At 33.6% G+C, this 20,686-nt stretch overlaps 1 protein-coding gene across 1 annotated transcript; it reads right to left on the bottom strand.

The window, feature by feature from the left end:
- Nucleotides 1-12,066: 12,066 nt before the first annotated feature.
- On the bottom strand, nucleotides 12,067-20,252 carry LOC113091414 (uncharacterized). Its single transcript, XM_026256931.1, has 2 exons — nucleotides 19,456-20,252; nucleotides 12,067-16,414 (listed from the first exon to the last, which is right to left on the bottom strand). Exon 2 carries the CDS (start codon nucleotides 16,412-16,414, stop codon nucleotides 12,182-12,184), a length of 4,233 nt encoding a protein of 1,410 aa, XP_026112716.1. The 5' UTR covers nucleotides 19,456-20,252; the 3' UTR covers nucleotides 12,067-12,181.
- Nucleotides 20,253-20,686: the final 434 nt, after the last annotated feature.

Below are 20,686 nucleotides of genomic sequence, written 5' to 3' on the forward strand. Positions count from 1 at the left end.
GGTGGTGTTGGGTAAGGGGGATCATTTTGACTGCATGATTTTGAAACACCCAGCAGTTTGAAAACACCCACAAGGTGATAAACGCCGTCTTTTGCTCTGCAGAGATCGAAGTCTCCCTATATATACTGTTTGCATTTGAACCGTTCACTAGGGCTGAAGATCTTTGCCCGAACCCGACGGGACCCAATGGGTTCGGGCTTAATTTATATCATCTTATGCGGGCTCAGGCTTGCACTCCGGTTTGCGAGGTAAACGAGTGGTCATGTTTCGATTAGCACGAGAAAGATGCGAAAATGGATGCTGAGTAGGTGTAACGGAGGCTTGCCTCTGGCGATTAAGTTTTGGTTGCACCAGCAACTACAGCAAAGTCTGAGGTGTGGAGAAGTTTTGACCATGTTTATAATGAGAATAATGAGTGAAGAATAACTCACCATCAGTGAGCACAGGAACGCGCTGAAGCCATCTACAGTGGATTCAATCATTTTCCTCCACAAAAACATGTAGGCTTAGCCTAATCTCTGTGAGTAAAAGTTTTTCAAATGATAACTAAATATTCATTGAGTCTTAAATGCATAATGTGGACAGAGTATATATGCTAAGGTTGGCATTATTCTTTTATTAAATGTCAGCTGCTAGTGGCGAAGCAAATCCAGCGGAGCCTTTATCTTAATTTCGTAATTGCCAAATACCCATCTTAATTTAAAATGTATCTTAATTTAATTTAAATACTCGTTTTTATTGGTGTGTTGGTCTATTTATAGGCTAAATGAGCCTGTCTATTTACAGTGCTGAGATGTTAAGATGTCACAGAGGACTTATTTTATTTAATTATTCCAACTTCCAAGTGTTTAGTTATGAATAAATTTATCAAGAATGAGTCATTTATACATGTTTTAACAAAGCCAAAAGAGCTGTGTGCGTGCGCGCATTTGAATAATTTCGGGCTGTAAACAGGTTCAGGCTTTTAAAAAGCTGTCAATCAAAATGTACTTGTCGGGCTCGGGTCCTGCTGGGCCTTGTCGGGCCTAACTTTTATGGCCCGATTACAGCTCTACCGTTAATTTGTTTTTCAAAGGCCACTGAGTGGAGGAGACTCCTTTTTGCTAGAGTCCTTTCAACACTATTTGCAGCTTTAATTAGGGCTCAAGCCTGGAGGGCGAGAGCCCTATTGTTTTCCTTAGGATTATTTTTTATTATTAGGGCTCAAGCCTGGAGGGCGAGAGCCCTATTGTTTTCCTTAGGATTATTTGTTATTATTATTATTAGGGCCCGAGCCAATGGGCGCAGGGCCCTCTTGTTCCCCTAAGGATTATTCTTCTTATTATTTTTATTTTTTATGAACCTTCCGGGGGGTTTTGGGGGTCTTAACATACTCAAAAACTCTTGAAAATTGGCACACACATTGGAACCTGCGGCCATCAGGACGCCACAGAGACTGGGACCTGGGCGTGGCACAGGGGCGCTACAGCGCCCCCTGGAACACAGTTAGAAATCTTGAACCATAGCTCACACACACTTGCATGTAGTTATATGAAACTCTGTAAACTCATAGATCTCATTGAGCCGAGCAATTTTCGTGCTCTATGTCATAGGCTCCGCCCAACAGGAAGTCAGCTATTCAGGGCTGTTTAAAAAAAGCATGCTCTGGAATTTGGAATACTCCTCTGAGGACTTTCAACCGTTTGGCTTGAAACTCGGTGAACATAATCTCAAGACATTGGGGATGAAAAATTGCGAGGGGATTTTTGATATCTCGAACGGTTTGCCCGTGGCGTGGCGTTGAAATTAGGGCAAAAAATTTTAAACAGGAAATGTCTAATAACATCCACATACATTGACTGACTTTCATCAATCTTCATCGGATTGTTCATTGTATTATGCCGCTCGCATATATATAACTATTAGGGGTCTTAGTTATAGCGCCACCAACTGGCAGCAGGAAGTGGGTCATTTTCAAATTGTTTTGAATTCAGCATCCTATTTTCACTCGATTTGTTTCAAACTTCATCAGAATAATGACAAAACATGGCCGATGTAAATCTGTTGTTGGGATATTGATATCAATACAGTGTTGCCATGGCAACTTGTCAAACTTAAATATTCTTTTCTGGTGCGTTTGAGGCAGATAACAAGCTCAGAATTACATGAAACTCAAAACACATATCAGTTCTAATGATATATAGACAATGTCAAAAGCTTATTAAAGGGCGTGAAAGAGGAACACTATAGCGCCACCTTTTGCCAAAAGTGGGGGGGCTAGTTTTAGCTACAGACACCAAACTCGGTACATAAATTGTACTTATCAAGATGGACAAATTTCTACTTTACAGTCATCAGCTACGACCAACAGGAAGGCGGCTATTTGTGTTTAAATGGTGATTTTTTTTAAAATACAGCTGTGGATTTGCTGTGAATTAATGAATACTACTCAGAGGAGAATTACACTATACACACCAAACTTTGTCTACATGATGCCAATACATTGAGGAACTTAAATTGCAAATGGATTTAGGGTAGCTTGAACGGTTTTGTCGTGGTGATTTTTTAAAATATCAGTAGAAAGGGAAACATAAATTGTCTTGTATTTTAAATCGCAGCTTCCAACCACTTCAAAATCATTTTTCATAAAGAGAAAACATAATTCTGAGGAAATATGCATAATTTCACTACTTTAAAACACTGTATGGTTAAAAGAAAATTAAAAAACCATCAGACATCTGATCTCACTCTGAGGCCACTCTGTCAGTGTGAGGGAAGAGAGGGGCTTGTGTTGAGTGGGAGGGGTGGGGGTGGGGTGGTTGTGGGCCTGCCTGACAGACAGAGAGAGAGAGAGAGAGTTAACATCTCTTTAATCACTAGAAAAATAAATAAATCTGTAATTGTGTGCTGTTGATTTTTTTTTCATCATTACAGTTTAAGAAATCTCTAATACATGTGGACTTATTATTTTCTTTTACTTATATATTTTTTTTTATTCTGCAAATAATAATTTGAAACTCATTTGGTACTATGACAAACATCTTGTGACATCTTATCTACATTAACACACAATCTCATGGATGTAACAGTAGAACAGTTCAGCTCAGATGAAGACTAAGCTGTAATGCAGGCAAAAATATTTTAAAAATGCTTATAGATCAATAAAATCATTAAAAATGTTTTTTCACTGAGTGCATAATAATAAGGCACATTGATATTCTGATGACATTTTTTTTCCAAGCACATTTTACCAATTTCAAATCACATTAGTCTTAATAAATACTATAGATTTGGTATTTCATGATTTATGAGTGATATATATAATTGTCCTCGAAGGCTGGAAGTGAAAAGCTCATATTCAGGAGTGCTGAATTTTTAGGCATGTCTTCTTGTCATGCATTGGTCATAGAGCTCATTGTAGTGATGCTTCAGGTGCTGAAATAGATTTGTTATAAATTATACAGGTTCACTGTTTGCAGAGTTTATACAGTATGTGTATGTGGTGCAGACGCAACAGTGAGAGCACATTATTGTAACGCAAAAAAAAAAAAAAAAAAAAACATTAAAATAATGCGCGAGCATGAATCTCTCCGCTTGCATGCACATTTCCTTTGCTTTGTCAAAAAAACAGACGTGTGCTCAGTTACATGCTGCTCTCGCTCAGTCGGTCCTGTCCTCGCGCTCTATTTAGGAACGCTTCATTCGGACTGGTTTGGATAGCAACACCAAACGTGCAGTATGTAATACCAATCATGGCCACCACCAGATGGAGCTATAGAATTACTTTTAAATAATTATTGTAGAAACGTGTATAGAGCATTTAAATAATTTATGTATATACATTTTTGTTGCAAATAAAATAGTTTACAGTCATTTGATATTGATGTATGACATTGTGTGATATGACATTAGTCTGTATTTGGGTAATTGACAAATAACCAGTATAACATGCTGATTGTTTTTATGTAGAAGACAATTTTTTTTATATAAGAAATGTACATATTAATGAATTGTGACGTCTGATCTCTGTGAAAATATAAAGGGTCACTAAGGCGCAACGCAAAAGCATGCATGCCACACGCACAATCTCACACAGTAATTTAAAGCAAAGGCAGTGAAAACTGAATTGCCAACACAGTAATATTGACATTTAGTAAATATTGACCTTTACAGTACATTAAGGTATGCAGAAGGTGAGAAATAGGATAAGCTCTTTCAACATGTTTCTTTTGTTAAACACCAATAAACCAGAATTGAATTTAAATGATAAATAGGAGCACAGCAGAATATAAGAATGTAATAGTAATACAGTCATTTTTAATGTACTAAAATTTAGATTCAGGTTTTTTTTTCAGGAAGTTAAAAATATTGTAAACAATACATTATACATCCATATAAAACAATAAATATACTTGAAAAAAAAAGAAGTAAATAAAGTCAAATATAATACTTAATATAACCACCAGATAGATGGTGGTGTATGCCTATGTTTAATCAGTGTTCTGTAATATATTGTTGCTGAGAACAGTGTTCCCAGACATAATTACAACTAATTACTAGTATTAGCTGTTGCATAAGGATATATATTCCAACATTAAGGAAATGTATTAGATAAATACTACATGATTACTTTAAAAACTAATTTGGCATTAGAGTTATTTTGTTGAATCTTCGGGCTCAATTACTGTAAAAAAAAAGAAAAGAAAAAAAAAGTTTAATATAAATGTCAAATTTTAAGGAAAAACTGAGAAGATGGGCAAATCCATGTACATTTTCAGCGTTTATTGGCGCATCTTCTCAGTTAACAACAGCTCTGTGTAGTAACAGCTGCTCTATATGAAATCACGCACCTGATGGAATTTACTGCTGATTAGAGAACCGGCTTTAGCCTTCTGACGAGATGCATTGCACATGCATTTATCATAATCCTGAAATTGGATGATATACAAAATGTTAAGACATGCTCAATGTTTAGTGACTATACATAATTACTACATGTCATGGTGTTTTAGTAGCATTTAATAGTGTATACAATTATATATTGTAAAAGTAAATAATAATAACAGGCTAATAATAACAAGCAAGTACACTGCAGGGACTTGAACCCCATCCAGGTGGGTAACCTGGAGTACCATTACCAGTGTATTTTTGCTTTTTGTTATTATTTAGATTAAAGGGAAAGCAAAAACTTGCATTAGCAACAGCATGTTCATTTATAAAATGTACATTATTTTACATTGCTATTTTATATACTTTTATGTTATCCTTTTAAGACAAAAATATAAAGAAAGATAATATAAATATAAATGTCCATTCTTTTATATAAATGAATAAATAGATATACAAGCATTTATTGTGGACCAAACCAACCGAGAAATGGCTGGCAAGTTACATTTGCATTAATATGTATTTAATTACAGCCTTTTTACTTAAGAATCACAATAACCATTTTACCTTTTCACAATTATGCAGTGACTTTATTCAAATTGATTTTTGTTTAATTATAAAAAGTTAGTTTCATACAATATATTCAACCATTTATACCTGTAATTGCTGCTTACCTGTAATTATTTTACTTAATTTATATTTACGTATGTGTACTTATGTTCAACATATGCTGTTGCAATGCAAGAAAAACAAAACCTTTTTGTTGTTAATTTAACATGTTTACAAAATTATAGTGTTTTTTTGCGTTTGTATACATTATGGACATTCATATTACAATGAACAAAACAATGACAATGATAAGAGAGAAGCTTTTTCATCATGGTCCTTGTTTCTTTCTCAAGTGACCAAAACTAATTTACCTTACAAGAGGAGTACAAAACAATTAAATAACAACCCAGTAATGTTCTCATACAGTAAAATTGAAGTTTAAAATACAAAAACCGTTCTGATACTAGCTTACCAAGGATCCAGAAGATAAGAGATAAGCTCTTTCATCATGGTCCTTTTTTCTTTCACCAAGTAACCAGAACTTCATTTAACCGATAAAGAGGAGCGCATAAGAATGAAATAACAACCCAGTAATGTTCTCATACAGTAATATTGAACTTTAAAATACAAAAACCGTTCTGATACTAGCTTACCAAGGATCCAGAAGATAAGAGATAAGCTCTTTCATCATGGTCCTTTTTTCTTTCACCAAGTAACCAGAACTTCATTAAATCGATAAAGAGGAGCACATAAGAATTTAATGGCGACTCAGTAATATTTTCATGCAGTAATTTGGGCATTTATAATACAGTGGACAAAACAAAACACTTATTTTTTTTTATTATTATTATTTTTTACTTATGCCAGTAATGATCTCATACAGTAATATGGACACTTAAAATACAAAAACAGTTCTGATACTAGCTTACCAAGGATCCAGAAGATAAGAGATAAGCTCTTTCATCATGGTCCTTTTTTCTTTCACCAAGTAACCAGAACTTCATTTAAAATGGTTTAAATTTGCAAAGAAGAATGAAATAGCAACCAAGTAATGGTATCATGTAGTAATGTGGATATTTAAAATATAATGAACACTTATTTATTTTTATTTATTTATTTATTTATTTATTTATTTATTGGGGGGTGGGGGTCGTAATATGTACACTTACAAAATAAAAAAATATTCTTATACCAGTTTACCAAGGATCAAATCATGACTTATTCAAAAGTAATACGATTAAAACAACAGGTATAAATGGTCATTTAACTCATAAGCTATCCATAAGCTATGTTTTTCCAACAAATTTAAATGTGCATGTTTTCAAAGGAACAAAAAACACCTTCATGTGTGCTAAAGTAAACAGGCACAACATTTGTGTTAACTGAAAAGTTTTCAATGTTCTTTACATAGACATGGTCAATTAAGGTTCCTTTCTCAGTTGTTGGTTCTTTAACGTGTTGAATATATCCCCTGTCTGCCATGAAAGTGCAGAGGGATTGGGACTTTAATGCATCATTATTAAAATCACCTACAAGCACAACTTTATTGCAAATTGTTGATATCAAATTAATCAACTTGTCTATGTTTTGTTTAAAAACAGACAAAGGGTATGTTGAAGGCCTGTAAATAACACCAACCAATAGGTCCTTTTCAGTGAAGTGTGTTAACATGCATTCCAAATTAAGATTTGAAAATATTAGAGTAGTATTTGCTACACCATATGCTATATATAGTCCAACTCCACCATGTTGTTGTGCTTTCAGATCCTTGAAAGGGGGACAATTGCTTGTGTATGCTGCACAACGAGAAAGACCCTCAAATGTGTAGTTTTCCAATTGCACATTTTCAGACAGATAGGATTCAGGCAGCCATGTTTCAGTTAAAGCAATACATGCCGGTCTTAATTGTTGTACACAAACATTCAGATCTTTTTTATGACAGTGCAAACTCTGTACATTCAACAAAAACAGTGAAAAAGAGTTGTGTTGTGCTGTCAAATATAACTCATCGTGTACCTCAAAACATGGCATTTCTTGTACAGCTTCAAAAATGTTCTCATTACAATAAATACTTTTTTCATGAAAGTCTTTAATAGTCAAGCCAGACAAATTTCTTACTCGACTCAGTGCTACATAAGCCTGGCCAGCAGCAAAAACTTTTTTTAAACTAACAACAGCACAATCAACAGTTAAACCCTGTACTTTATGGACTGTGCATGCCCAAGCCAATTTCAAAGGAAACTGTCTGCGAAAACCACCGTTCCTGCATGCATTTTCCTCTTCTACATTTATAGGAGTTGAGTTAAATAATTTTGCTGGCTCAGCTGAACATTGTTGACGTCTTTTAAACCCCACATGACTATCATCAAAATGGATGTACACAGTTTCAGGTAACTTACTTTTATCAGTACGCACAATGTGTGTTACTGTGCCACAAACACCATTAACTAAGCCATCCTTTACATCAATATTTTTAATCAACATGACACGTGCATGTATGCCTAAAAGCAACTTTGCTGGCAAGCATGTATTGTAAACCTTTATATGATGACCAGAAATTAACTCTATTTTGCCAGTCTTCTTACTACGGGCAAAATCTTCAGCCTCTATGGTTTCAACCTCTGAGCAGATATTAATTAACTGCTTTAGGTTGTGCTCATGTACTTCATCGTTTGTAGCAAAAATGTGTAAAGGAGTAAAATCATCCTCACCTGTTTCACATTTTCTTAACATCTCCAAATCTTCTTTGCTCAGTGGAGACTTTTTACTTCGTTTCCTTAAACGGTTTAATAATTCAGCAAATTTGCTGTCTTTTTGCCTTACTACCTGTGTTAACTCTACAACAGTAAAACAATTAGACCACAGTCCGAGTCCTGGGACTTCCGTATATAATGGTTTACCCTTAACGGGTGGCAATTGGAAAAAATCCCCAACTGCTATTACACAAACATTACCAAAAGGAGAGAAGTCTCCAGTTTGTTTAATTTGACGTAATCTTCCATGAATGTATGCCAACAGTTTATGATCTACCATTGAGATCTCATCTATGATTAAAATCTGAAGGCCATGGAATTTCGCCCGCAAAGAATTTAATTTCTCTTCTCCCAAAGGTGTGTATGGCAACTTCACATCTGTGCCAATGGAAAACGTATGATGTATGGTAGAAGCATTTAATTGGAAAGCGGCAATTCCAGTTGGAGCAGTTAATACAACAGATACGTCATCTGGATACAAAGCAATTTGAGACAATAATCTTGTCGCTTCATATTGTATTGCTTTAATTAAATGGCTTTTGCCAGTTCCTGCTCCACCAGTAATGAAAACATGAAAAGGTTTAGGGTTTTCACCTCTAATTTTACTTAAACACCATTGTCTAATTTTATAGAAAACAGACATCTGGGTTTTGTTTAAAGAGCGAATTAAGCTCAACCCATCTGAGCGACTCAGACAATTATCCTTTTTCTCTATTTGAGACACTGGCCCATCATCAGTTGCTAAATCTGGTATGGAACATTCATATTCTTCACCTTGCTGGCCAGTCTCACATCTAAGCTGTTTACATTCCATACGTTCTAATTGTTGTTCAGGACAAAGTGAACACCATGCATCTTCTAATATGTCCTCATTATCAACAGCAGTTTGTGCATTATCTAAGACATCTGCATCCTTTTCAAAAAGTGCTCTATTTGTGTCCACTATATTTTTAACTAAGTGAACCGACCCATCACTAAAACAAACATTCCCTTCTTTATAAAAATGTTCATAATTACAATACTGGTCTGGTTTTAACTGACTATCTGTACGATAAGGAAGAAACAATTGTAATACACTGAGATAAAATCTTTCAGGATTCTTTGTTACTGAAAATCTAGCAAAACGCACAACAGCAGGCTGAGTACGAGTTCTTTTTACTATAAAACCAAAATTCTTTTCCATCCTAATTTTATTAGCACAAGATTGACCTTTGTATACAACGCGATATTCAGAAGCAAATGTGGCCAAGCACATATCTTCAAAAATGCTCTGATTTGGCCTATTCTTATAGCGATCAACAAAACTTGTCATCCACATCTCTTCACTTTCCAGATTCTGAGATTGCAACTTGTTTTGTATTACACTTAGAGGCAAACTCATCCGTACAGTATTTTCACCTGTAGGAATGAATTGAACATGTCTTGAACACTCTTTTAAATGCATGTTTGTTAACCTATAAACTGCTTCTTGTGCACTAACTTCACGATTATGTAAGTACACACTGCCTAGTTTCCTCAAAGCTTGTCTTGCATCTAAATTACCCTGAGTTGCTGATTCTCGCTGAGCATTAGCTAACAATAAACCCATTTCACGTTCTGACTTTGAAATATATGAAATTATATAAACAATGCAAGCATAAGCATCTGTTACATATTGAATGTCCATATTAGCATTCCAACACTTAAGGCTAAATTTGTTATATTGATTTACCCATACTTCATGCAATTGTCGTTTCAAGACAATGTGTGTGCTATTATTTATGCATTTATATGCCATTTCAAATAATTCCTGATTTATTCCAACACTCTGAAACAAAGTTTCTAAAGAACTGAACTGCTCTTCTGAAACAGCTTTCTTAACTGCAGTCATTATGTTTCGAGCATTTTCTACCAGTGTGTTATCAATTACATTTGTACTTTTACTTTCACTTTGACTATCACCTTCGTTGGAAAAGTTTTTCTCATCTTCTAATTTTCTGCGACAAATAAATGTTTGCATAGACGGCGGTTTGGGAAAATTAAAACGACAAACTGTGTTTTTCTTTTTACACGTTTTGGAATGACGTTTACTGTGACACTGCACAGATGTTACAACACTCTGCAGTTCATCGTCTTCACAGGGCACCTCGCATGTAACATATTTATCTATAAATTTGACAACTTCTTCATCTGTGTTCTTATCTATTTGTGGGGCATTTTTTATCCAGAACAAACAGTGGACATGGGGAGAACCACGTTGCTGAAATTCCACCCTATAAAAGTAGTCCACAATTTCCCCTATGGGCTGAGCAGGAGACATAAGCACGTCTTTTAAAAAACAATGCCACCTAAAATCAAACATGCGAGCAGCAGTAACAGGATTACGACGCAAAAGTTCACATTTTTCATCCCATTCTAATTGTTCTACTGTTTTATTTCTGCCTTCGTGTTTTAAAATACTTGACATTAGATTTGTCCATCTCATATCAGCAGATGAGAATGAGCAAAACCAGGTGGGAATGCCCAATTGCCTGACCATGGCAAACAAATCTTTTTGCACACCTTGCCAAAATGCCGGAGTGCCACGGATGGGCTTCAAAAATCTATAGCCTTCATCAAAATTAAGCACTTGCCTCAAGGACTCAGTATCTTTAAACATTTCACTTGGTATGGACTTACTACATCCATGGCCTTTTCTTAAAGCAATAGATACATTAGACAGTACCTGTTGTATTTCTGATAGATACTGTGCATAAAAAATGTATTCAATATTGTGAGCAAATCTACCATCTGCATGCAAAATTCGATTATTAAAATATCGAGACAATGTTAATCTCTGTGCCCTTTTATCACAATAAGTTGAAGTACCATTAGGAAACAAAACAGGGAAACATTTAGCTTCATTTGTCTCATCAGCAAGCATTTTCACTGGATTATTCCCTTCGGCAGGAGCCAGGCTCAAGATTCCATCAAAATACTGATCAAGTACTTCTTGGCCAATATCTACAGGTTGCAGACACGTGTCCATAAACACACAGTGCTGTTGCCTATCGTGTAACTCCTCATCAACATTAATGTTTTCCAGTTCAGTCTCCTCCATGTTGTTTGTATCGTCATCATCATCTTGTCTAATAAACTCATTTAACCAATCATCATTAAAAACAATATCTGAATAGTATTTGTTGATTTTTTTTAAGCAACACAGTGCCTCTTTAATATTTGTTGTGTCCACATACTGATACTTATAATGACCTTTATATGTCAACTTCCGCTTTAACTTTACACAAATTAAAGACCCTTCATTTTCTGTTCTAGGCAAAGCATTTGTTGTGTGTTTGATATTAGCTGCCACGCAACTAATAGGACCATGCACTCCATTTTGCCCACCTTTAGGTAAAGCTAACATTTTCATGAATGGGATATGCAAAGCTATCAAATGTTGCTCTAAATTATTGAGACAACTTAGTTCTTCAGGTATAGGTTTCAATTCTAAATTGTTAACAGCACTTTCAGCTGGCATTTCTCCTTTTTTTACTTTAGAATGACAAGTGAAGCAAATCCAAAGCTTGCCTTTACATGAATCTGCCAGTTCACAGGGAATAACACAATTTTCAGCACACTTATGCAAAAAATGTTTTGTAATACATTTTGTAGCCATCGATGACACGGCTGAATTTGTGTTATAATTTTCTGTTCTACAGCATAATACTTGATGTTTAAATAACAGCCGGTGGCAAACACAACAAACGTATTCTGGCCCAGAACTAACTTTATCTACAAACTGCTTTTTGACAAAATCACAAACCTGTTGATTTACTTTAAATTGTTCTCTTCTCATCTTGTTAATTCTTTTTACATGTTCTTTATGTAATGTACTATTATGATATTTTAAGCTACTGCGCAGCTTGACAATGTTTCTATGCTGGTCATTGACATGGTATTTCACCCTACTGAATGTCTTCTTTCTGTTTCTAAATTGCTCATTGACATGGTATTTCACCTGACTAAATGACTTCACTCTATTTTTAAATTGCTCATTTGACATGATATTTCATCTTACTGTATGTTTTCACTCTGTTTTTAAATTGAACATTGTTCTGGTATTTTATCCTACTGTATTTCTTCACTCTCATTTTATATTGCTCATTCTCAGAATATTTCATCCTGTTGTATTCATTGACTTTACACTTATGTTCCTGGTTTTCAGCATATTTGATCTTACTTGCTTGTTTTAATGACTCTTTATATAAAGCATTGCTATGATATCTTTTCCTATTGAGATTTTTCACATGATTCTGAAACTCTACATTGCAATGATACTTCTCCAAAACAGATTGCTTGTTCTTCACTCTTTTTAATAAATGATACCTTTTCAAATATTTCCTCTTATTAACAGATGCATCATTCTCTGTATCTCCAGACACAGGATCTTGCTCCTCCTGATTCACAAAAATTTTACTTTGTACCCTTACTTGCTGTCGTGTACACATATGTTTTTCATCATTGCATTCTTCATTCTGACACAACATATAACACATCTGGCTATTAGGTTGTTTCACACAAATAACAACTTCATAATGATTCTCATTACAGTGCTGTAGATATATACCTTGATCACACGTTCTTTCATGCATGCAACTGTACTGTAACCATTTCTCATTATGATATGTATAAATGTCCACTCCCAAATAATTAGCCATCGCTTGAATCTCCAGTTCTGTGGCCCATGAACCTACAAACCTCATTTTGGATTTAGATAAATAATCTTCCATAGATCCATACTGACGTCTTAAAAGATTGTTGTATTGCACACTGTGCAATACCATATGCTTCACAATTGCAAGTCTAACTGCCCGATGAGGTTTTTGCGTGCCACATATTACTTGGGCAACTGCCCTAAAAAAACAGTTACCATCCCCTAAAATACTAACTGTTTTACAAGGATGGCCCATTGCTCTGCTGTTTGTTGGAGAAACTACATTTTCGCTATAAAACTCTATATTAAGTTTACTACTTAATTTATGCTTTACTTCAGTACACAGTGGATTGAAATTAAAAATTCTATTTGTCTCATTGCCTAGACAAACTACATCTGAATTTGCATCTTTTTTGGAAATTATTTCAAGTATTTCAGTGCTTTCCTTTAAGGATCTTCTCACTTTCTTAGTAACCACAATTTGTTTTTCTTCTTCCACATTTAGATTTATACAATCATGCATTCTTTTTTTACCCTTGTCGATCATTTTTTCACTTTCATCATTTATGCTTTCTTTGTGACTACCAGATTTGTCTTGGCTTTTAAGTAGGACACAGACCGCACTTATTTCAAAAATCTTCAAGTTTCTTCTAGTAAATGCAGACAAATTTTCAATGTGCTTCAAAACACAACTTAGTGAATTATAATATACAACCACACTAAAGCCATTACCATCAACCATCCCAGCACTGCTACGTGCATGAGAATCAACCACAGCAAACCTTCCATTTTCCTTAATAATGGAAAAAGTACTACCATTCAAGGTAAAAAAGCATGTGTCATATTTTTCAAACATTGTTTGCAAACCATCAGCTAATGTCACACATGCACCAGATTTAATAAAATCTCCATCAACCACATCTACATGTCCAGAAACAAAATCAGCATATTCAAATTTGAATGCATTTGTACCAAACACATATTCTTTAGGAAGATCTTGAATACACAGCAACTTTTTCTTTGTTGGATCACTGATTAAACCTCTTTGACGCAAACTAGAATATAAGCTATCGCCAGTTTCTACAACATTATCTAGATCTTTACTTTCCCATGAGAACACACTAAGCACACTGTGCATCGCTATAGCAGCCAAACTAATCGCAACACACTGCTTCCCTGGCCACTTGAACTTATGGTCACCCTGATGGAATGATCCACGAATGCTGCTAACACCTTCTCTTTGATTTAATGTAGATGTTGACATTTCTTCAGTCTCATTTGCTGTACTTTCTCTGTTTTCTCCTACAGTATCATTGTAAACAACTTGTGGCATTTCTGATGATGATAAGTTGACATCGATGCCACATATACTAAAGTTTTCAGCATTCAGACTTGTCATTAAATTATCAATGTGCAAAAATAGGTCGTGCCAATTTGTGTTGAAAACAACAACTGCAGCTCCAATGTCTGATCCCAAACCACATGCGTTTCGCACATTACAGTCAACAACAACATAGAAATCATTATGTCTCACAATAGCACACGTGTCCCCTTTTATGTTGACCAAACAAGATTCATGACTAAACAAAATTTCCTGTAATTTCTCATACAAGTCATTTGTTCCTCCATTCAGCGCTTTTTCTATTGTTACATTGCATGTTTTACTGAAAATGTCATGTTGGCCACCAAACCATTGAGAAAATCGACAGTCTCCATAACTCTCAGTGTTTGTTTTACATCTAGTCATGTCATTTGCCAGTTTACTTCCCTCACAACGTATGTCCTGAATGTCAGATTTTCGCCAAGTACACACATTATGTATCTTGTGCTTAACAACTGAAACTATACTGCAAGCTACTCCCACAAACTCCTCAGTCACCTCTGCAGACTTCAGTCTAACCTCATTGGCTGCTACAATGCCCATCACGTCTGGACAAACACAAGCAACAGAATTAGAAACATCTGCCTTACTTTTCTTGTTAAATGGCTCACGCCGCATTCTAAATGTCTTCAGCTTACTAACCACAATTTCTTTTTCTTCTTCCACATTTAGATTTATACAATCATGCATTCTTTTTTTACCCTTGTCGATCATTTTTTCACTTTCATCATTTATGCTTTCTTTGTGACTACCAGATTTGTCTTGGCTTTTAAGTAGGACACAGACCGCACTTATTTCAAAAATCTTCAAGTTTCTTCTAGTAAATGCAGACAAATTTTCAATGTGCTTCAAAACACAACTTAGTGAATTATAATATACAACCACACTAAAGCCATTACCATCAACCATCCCAGCACTGCTACGTGCATGAGAATCAACCACAGCAAACCTTCCATTTTCCTTAATAATGGAAAAAGTACTACCATTCAAGGTAAAAAAGCATGTGTCATATTTTTCAAACATTGTTTGCAAACCATCAGCTAATGTCACACATGCACCAGATTTAATAAAATCTCCATCAACCACATCTACATGTCCAGAAACAAAATCAGCATATTCAAATTTGAATGCATTTGTACCAAACACATATTCTTTAGGAAGATCTTGAATACACAGCAACTTTTTCTTTGTTGGATCACTGATTAAACCTCTTTGACGCAAACTAGAATATAAGCTATCGCCAGTTTCTACAACATTATCTAGATCTTTACTTTCCCATGAGAACACACTAAGCACACTGTGCATCGCTATAGCAGCCAAACTAATCGCAACACACTGCTTCCCTGGCCACTTGAACTTATGGTCACCCTGATGGAATGATCCACGAATGCTGCTAACACCTTCTCTTTGATTTAATGTAGATGTTGACATTTCTTCAGTCTCATTTGCTGTACTTTCTCTGTTTTCTCCTACAGTATCATTGTAAACAACTTGTGGCATTTCTGATGATGATAAGTTGACATCGATGCCACATATACTAAAGTTTTCAGCATTCAGACTTGTCATTAAATTATCAATGTGCAAAAATAGGTCGTGCCAATTTGTGTTGAAAACAACAACTGCAGCTCCAATGTCTGATCCCAAACCACATGCGTTTCGCACATTACAGTCAACAACAACATAGAAATCATTATGTCTCACAATAGCACACGTGTCCCCTTTTATGTTGACCAAACAAGATTCATGACTAAACAAAATTTCCTGTAATTTCTCATACAAGTCATTTGTTCCTCCATTCAGCGCTTTTTCTATTGTTACATTGCATGTTTTACTGAAAATGTCATGTTGGCCACCAAACCATTGAGAAAATCGACAGTCTCCATAACTCTCAGTGTTTGTTTTACATCTAGTCATGTCATTTGCCAGTTTACTTCCCTCACAACGTATGTCCTGAATGTCAGATTTTTTCCAAGTACACACATTATGTATCTTGTGCTTAACAACTGACACTACACTACAAGCTACTCCCACAAACTCCTCAGTCACCTCTGCAGACTTCAGTCTAACCTCATTGGCTGCTACAATGCCCATCACGTCTGGACAAACACAAGCAACAGAATTAGAAACATCTGCCTTACTTTTCTTGTTGAATGGCTCACGCCGCATTCTAAATCTCTTCAGCTTAGGCATCTAAAAACAAAAAAATAAAATCACATTACTATCATCAAAAAATCAGCAACTTACAATAATATTAAACATTGCACATACATTAGAATTTTTATACATTGTAAAGGCCAAAGGGTAGTTAAATTTTAACCTGTACATGATCAACAGCGCACAGTGTGTGTGATGTGCTATGCATATACATTGAAAGGCTGGGTGTTCAACTGTACGCATTCACTAGCATACACACACACACACACACACACACACACACACAAAACAAGTATACTTTGGCCTTAAATATAAACATTTTCAATTATATTAACTTAAAAATATTGTATAAATATCAGTATATTTGTCACAATTTTCAAGTAGAAGGAAATAAAACTTATGCTTTAAACTCCCAGATATAATTGCATTATATGTAAAATATGTATTATAATATAAAAAGCAAAATAACACTATATTATTACTTTATTTCAGGTAAAATTAAAGCTGCATTACTGAGCTTAAAAGATTACAAATCTGTTATCATTTTACGAAACACAAACCTTTGCATAATTCTGTATATTGAAAAAACTTTGAGTATCTAGCATTAAACATATAGTATAAAATGTAATCATAAACATAAATGATAAGTTATCTTCATACTAACCAACTTCAAACAATTGTTTTTATATTTAAAACACAAGACATTATGTACTGACCATTGTCAGAAACTATACATCCAGTACATACAATTAAAGATCATGCAACAAAACATCAACAAAAATAGTCATGCACTGTAAATGTATTTAAGTATTCAGCTTTGGCAAAATATTAAACAATGTTTATTTATGTATTTGCTGTAACTGTGACCTGCTTACACATTCACCTAATTTATCAAACAATAATGATCATTTAACAACCAAGACTGCCGTTTCAATAACCACATCTCCACAGCTTTACCTCACTGAAACAAAACATTAAACCATGATATAAACAAAACTTCCTCCAACATAAAATTGTATTCACTATCTTAAAAACAACATTAAACCTTCAACAAAAATCCACATAGAACCCATCAACAATACTATAACACAACTTACATTGCACAATATATTAGAACTAATGCATTAAAAATAGAATAATATGCATGCACATAGAAATAAAAAACTTACAAACAAAATAATTTTTTAAATAATTAAAGAAAAATTAATTTCATTCTAGACATAATTTTTTAGTTAAATTCAATAAATAAATGTATTACCTAAAAAAACATTGTATAATTCTCAGTATATATTTAACTCTGAATTAGCAAGAAAAGTTAAATAAAAATTATGTTGTGCACTAGCAGACATGACTGCACTATATAGTAAAACATGTTACAATATTAAAGAAGCAAAATTGGAAATTACAATTGTAACCATATCACACAATATCAATTATTTACAGTATTTCAGGCCAAATAAATGCAAGATTACTGCCTTAGAGATTTCTTTTAGAAACCTTTCATGCATATTACCCAACACAAACCTTCGCATTGTTCTGTATATTGAAAATTGTTCAGTAGTTAGCATTAAACATATTATATATTTTTTAATGTGATTTATTCATGTGACGTCAAAGTTACATTCAGGTTTCACTACAGTGTTTTTTTTTTTACCTATTAAAATGTTTTAAACGGTATTATAAGCATTTTTATGTGTTTTTGTTGTGGAAAAGTAGTAATCTATTTAAATTAGCTCAGAAAGGGTTCAGTCTTTTAAGTGGTTGTATAATATGTATATGTACATAAGGGATTTAAAACAAATAGATGTAAAATATTCTCAAACACAACTGACATAGTTATTTATTTATTTTGTTTTATTTTTTTTAATTTTTGGCTGTAACTCTGACATGCTTGTAAACTCACCAATCTCACCAACAACAATAATCATTCAACAACACTTTCAATAACCACATCCCTTCTTCATACTATTAAATCCATCTACAAAACAACTATTTCAGTCCAACATTGTTTTCATAAATCACATTCCTATCCGTAAAAAAAAATAGTTTGAAGTATTCCCTTATGTACATATTATACAACCACTTAAAAGACTGAACCCTTTCTGAGCTAATTTAAATAGATTACTACTTTTCCACAACAAAAACACATAAAAATACTTATAATACCATTTAAAACATTTAAATAGGTAAAAAAAAAAAAAATACTGTAGTGAAACCTGAATGTAACTTTGACGTCACATGAATAAATCACATTAAAAAATATATAATATATATAATATATATTTACCAGCCGCAAATATTTAAATAGTAATTTACCTGAAATAGACTTTTCCTTATTTGGATTTCAAACATTGACAATATTTCAGTTATTGTATTCATCCTACAACAACTCACTACATAAACTACTCTACCACAAAATAAACAATAAAAACATTATACACAACTAATTCTCTTAAATGCTACACAATTTTAAATTTAACAACCACAAGTTTTTTCGGACTCAAAACACATATAATAACACTTAAACTTAAAATGTACAGCCCCAAGCATACTACCCACAAATACAATTCACTAACATTAAATTAAAAATGTATAATACAAAAATAAGTCATATACTCCCGACACGTATTTAACGATTAATTTATTTTTTACAATAGTATTACCAATTTTGAAAAAATACAAATCAAGAAACTAATATACTCTACCGTATTTTGTAATATAGCTCAGATATATTAATTGCCTTATTTTTAACATATCACCATTTAACCATCTCCTTTATCTGCTTTAACATCTCCTTTTCCATCACAACTTTAATCTATACAATATGTATTTCACAAAAATACAGATATCATTTACTAATTACATTCAACATCTTACTTCCATCAAAATCAATCTTTCTAAATTAGATATCTACACAGCCATGAAAACAAATAAGTCTACCACTGTAACACCTTTATAACAAAATTTACCATACCATATATCCTACTATAAATGATAACACATAGCATCATAATATATCGCCTAGGTTCAATGGTATACACAGATAAAAAAAAAAAGAAAAAAACATCAGCTCTTACCTCTGCAATCGCTGCAAGTAATAAGAATTTTCAAAGACTTTACTTTTAACATACAGTTGTTAATATTCTGACCAATACACTGTAGTTTCAGTAACCACACCTCCACTGCATTACCTCACTAAATACAATCATGCCCCAAACCCTGCCCATTGACTCTCACAGCAAATCAAATAAAGAAGTTCAAAAAATGTTTACATTGGGAAACACCCTTAATTCTTTAGCATACACCCCCTCCAGACCTAATTTCTCAAACCAACAAAAATATATTACATAATAATGTAATATTATATTAAACAAAAATTTAAAATTACTGCAACTAATCTAAATAAGCACACACATACACACACATTCACTATACACCTATTTAAACTTATAGCTTAAGCCTATTCAATATTTCATCCCACACAAAACTTTATTCACTGTTGAAACAACATTGAAACCTTCAATAAAAATCATTATAGAACACATCAACCTCTACTAACACCAGTACAATTATATGCAATGCAGCCATATCACCACCCTATATTTTTTACACACACACACACACACACACACACACACACAAAATAGATTATTACTTTAACTTTATTTAAAACACGGAACAATCCCCATCTCCAGCTACCCCCAACAAACACACACACTTCCACAGCTCCCATCTCCTTACGAAGACGGAATGTCTGCCAGCCCAATCAACATTCTTTTGTTTACTTCTGTCTGTGTCAGACCAATGATGTCACATGATTTCACACCATTCTTTGAACATTTAACCTTGTAATTTTCCTTTTTTCTCCATTTTATAGAACTTTCTCAACAAAAAAATCCATATTTAAAAGCATGTATTTATTTAGGTTGTACATTTTATTAACATATAAAACAATTCACATACAATATAAATTACATAAATCTTACTGCAATTACTGTATTATATTACAACATTTCAGATACAGTATAAATTATCCTTATACACTATCCTATACATTATACTCCATTTATTTGTAAAAAAATAAATAAAAATAACAATCAGAATACATAACAAAACCACTACATACATAACCCTATCTAGATACACATCAACAAAATACTTTAATTCTGAGAACAAGTTTAAACACAAATTGTATTCCTTATCCTTACACTTGTCAAAAAATCTTTATAAATAAACAGCTCATTTGCAAAAAAAAAAAAAAACTTAACTTTAAAATTGTACAAAGTAATGTTTTATGCTAGTTATCAT

The sequence above is a fragment of the Carassius auratus genome, unplaced genomic scaffold (genome assembly GCF_003368295.1).
Source record: "Carassius auratus strain Wakin unplaced genomic scaffold, ASM336829v1 scaf_tig00214183_4049273_7079891, whole genome shotgun sequence".
Taxonomy (NCBI): Eukaryota; Metazoa; Chordata; class Actinopteri; order Cypriniformes; family Cyprinidae; genus Carassius; species Carassius auratus.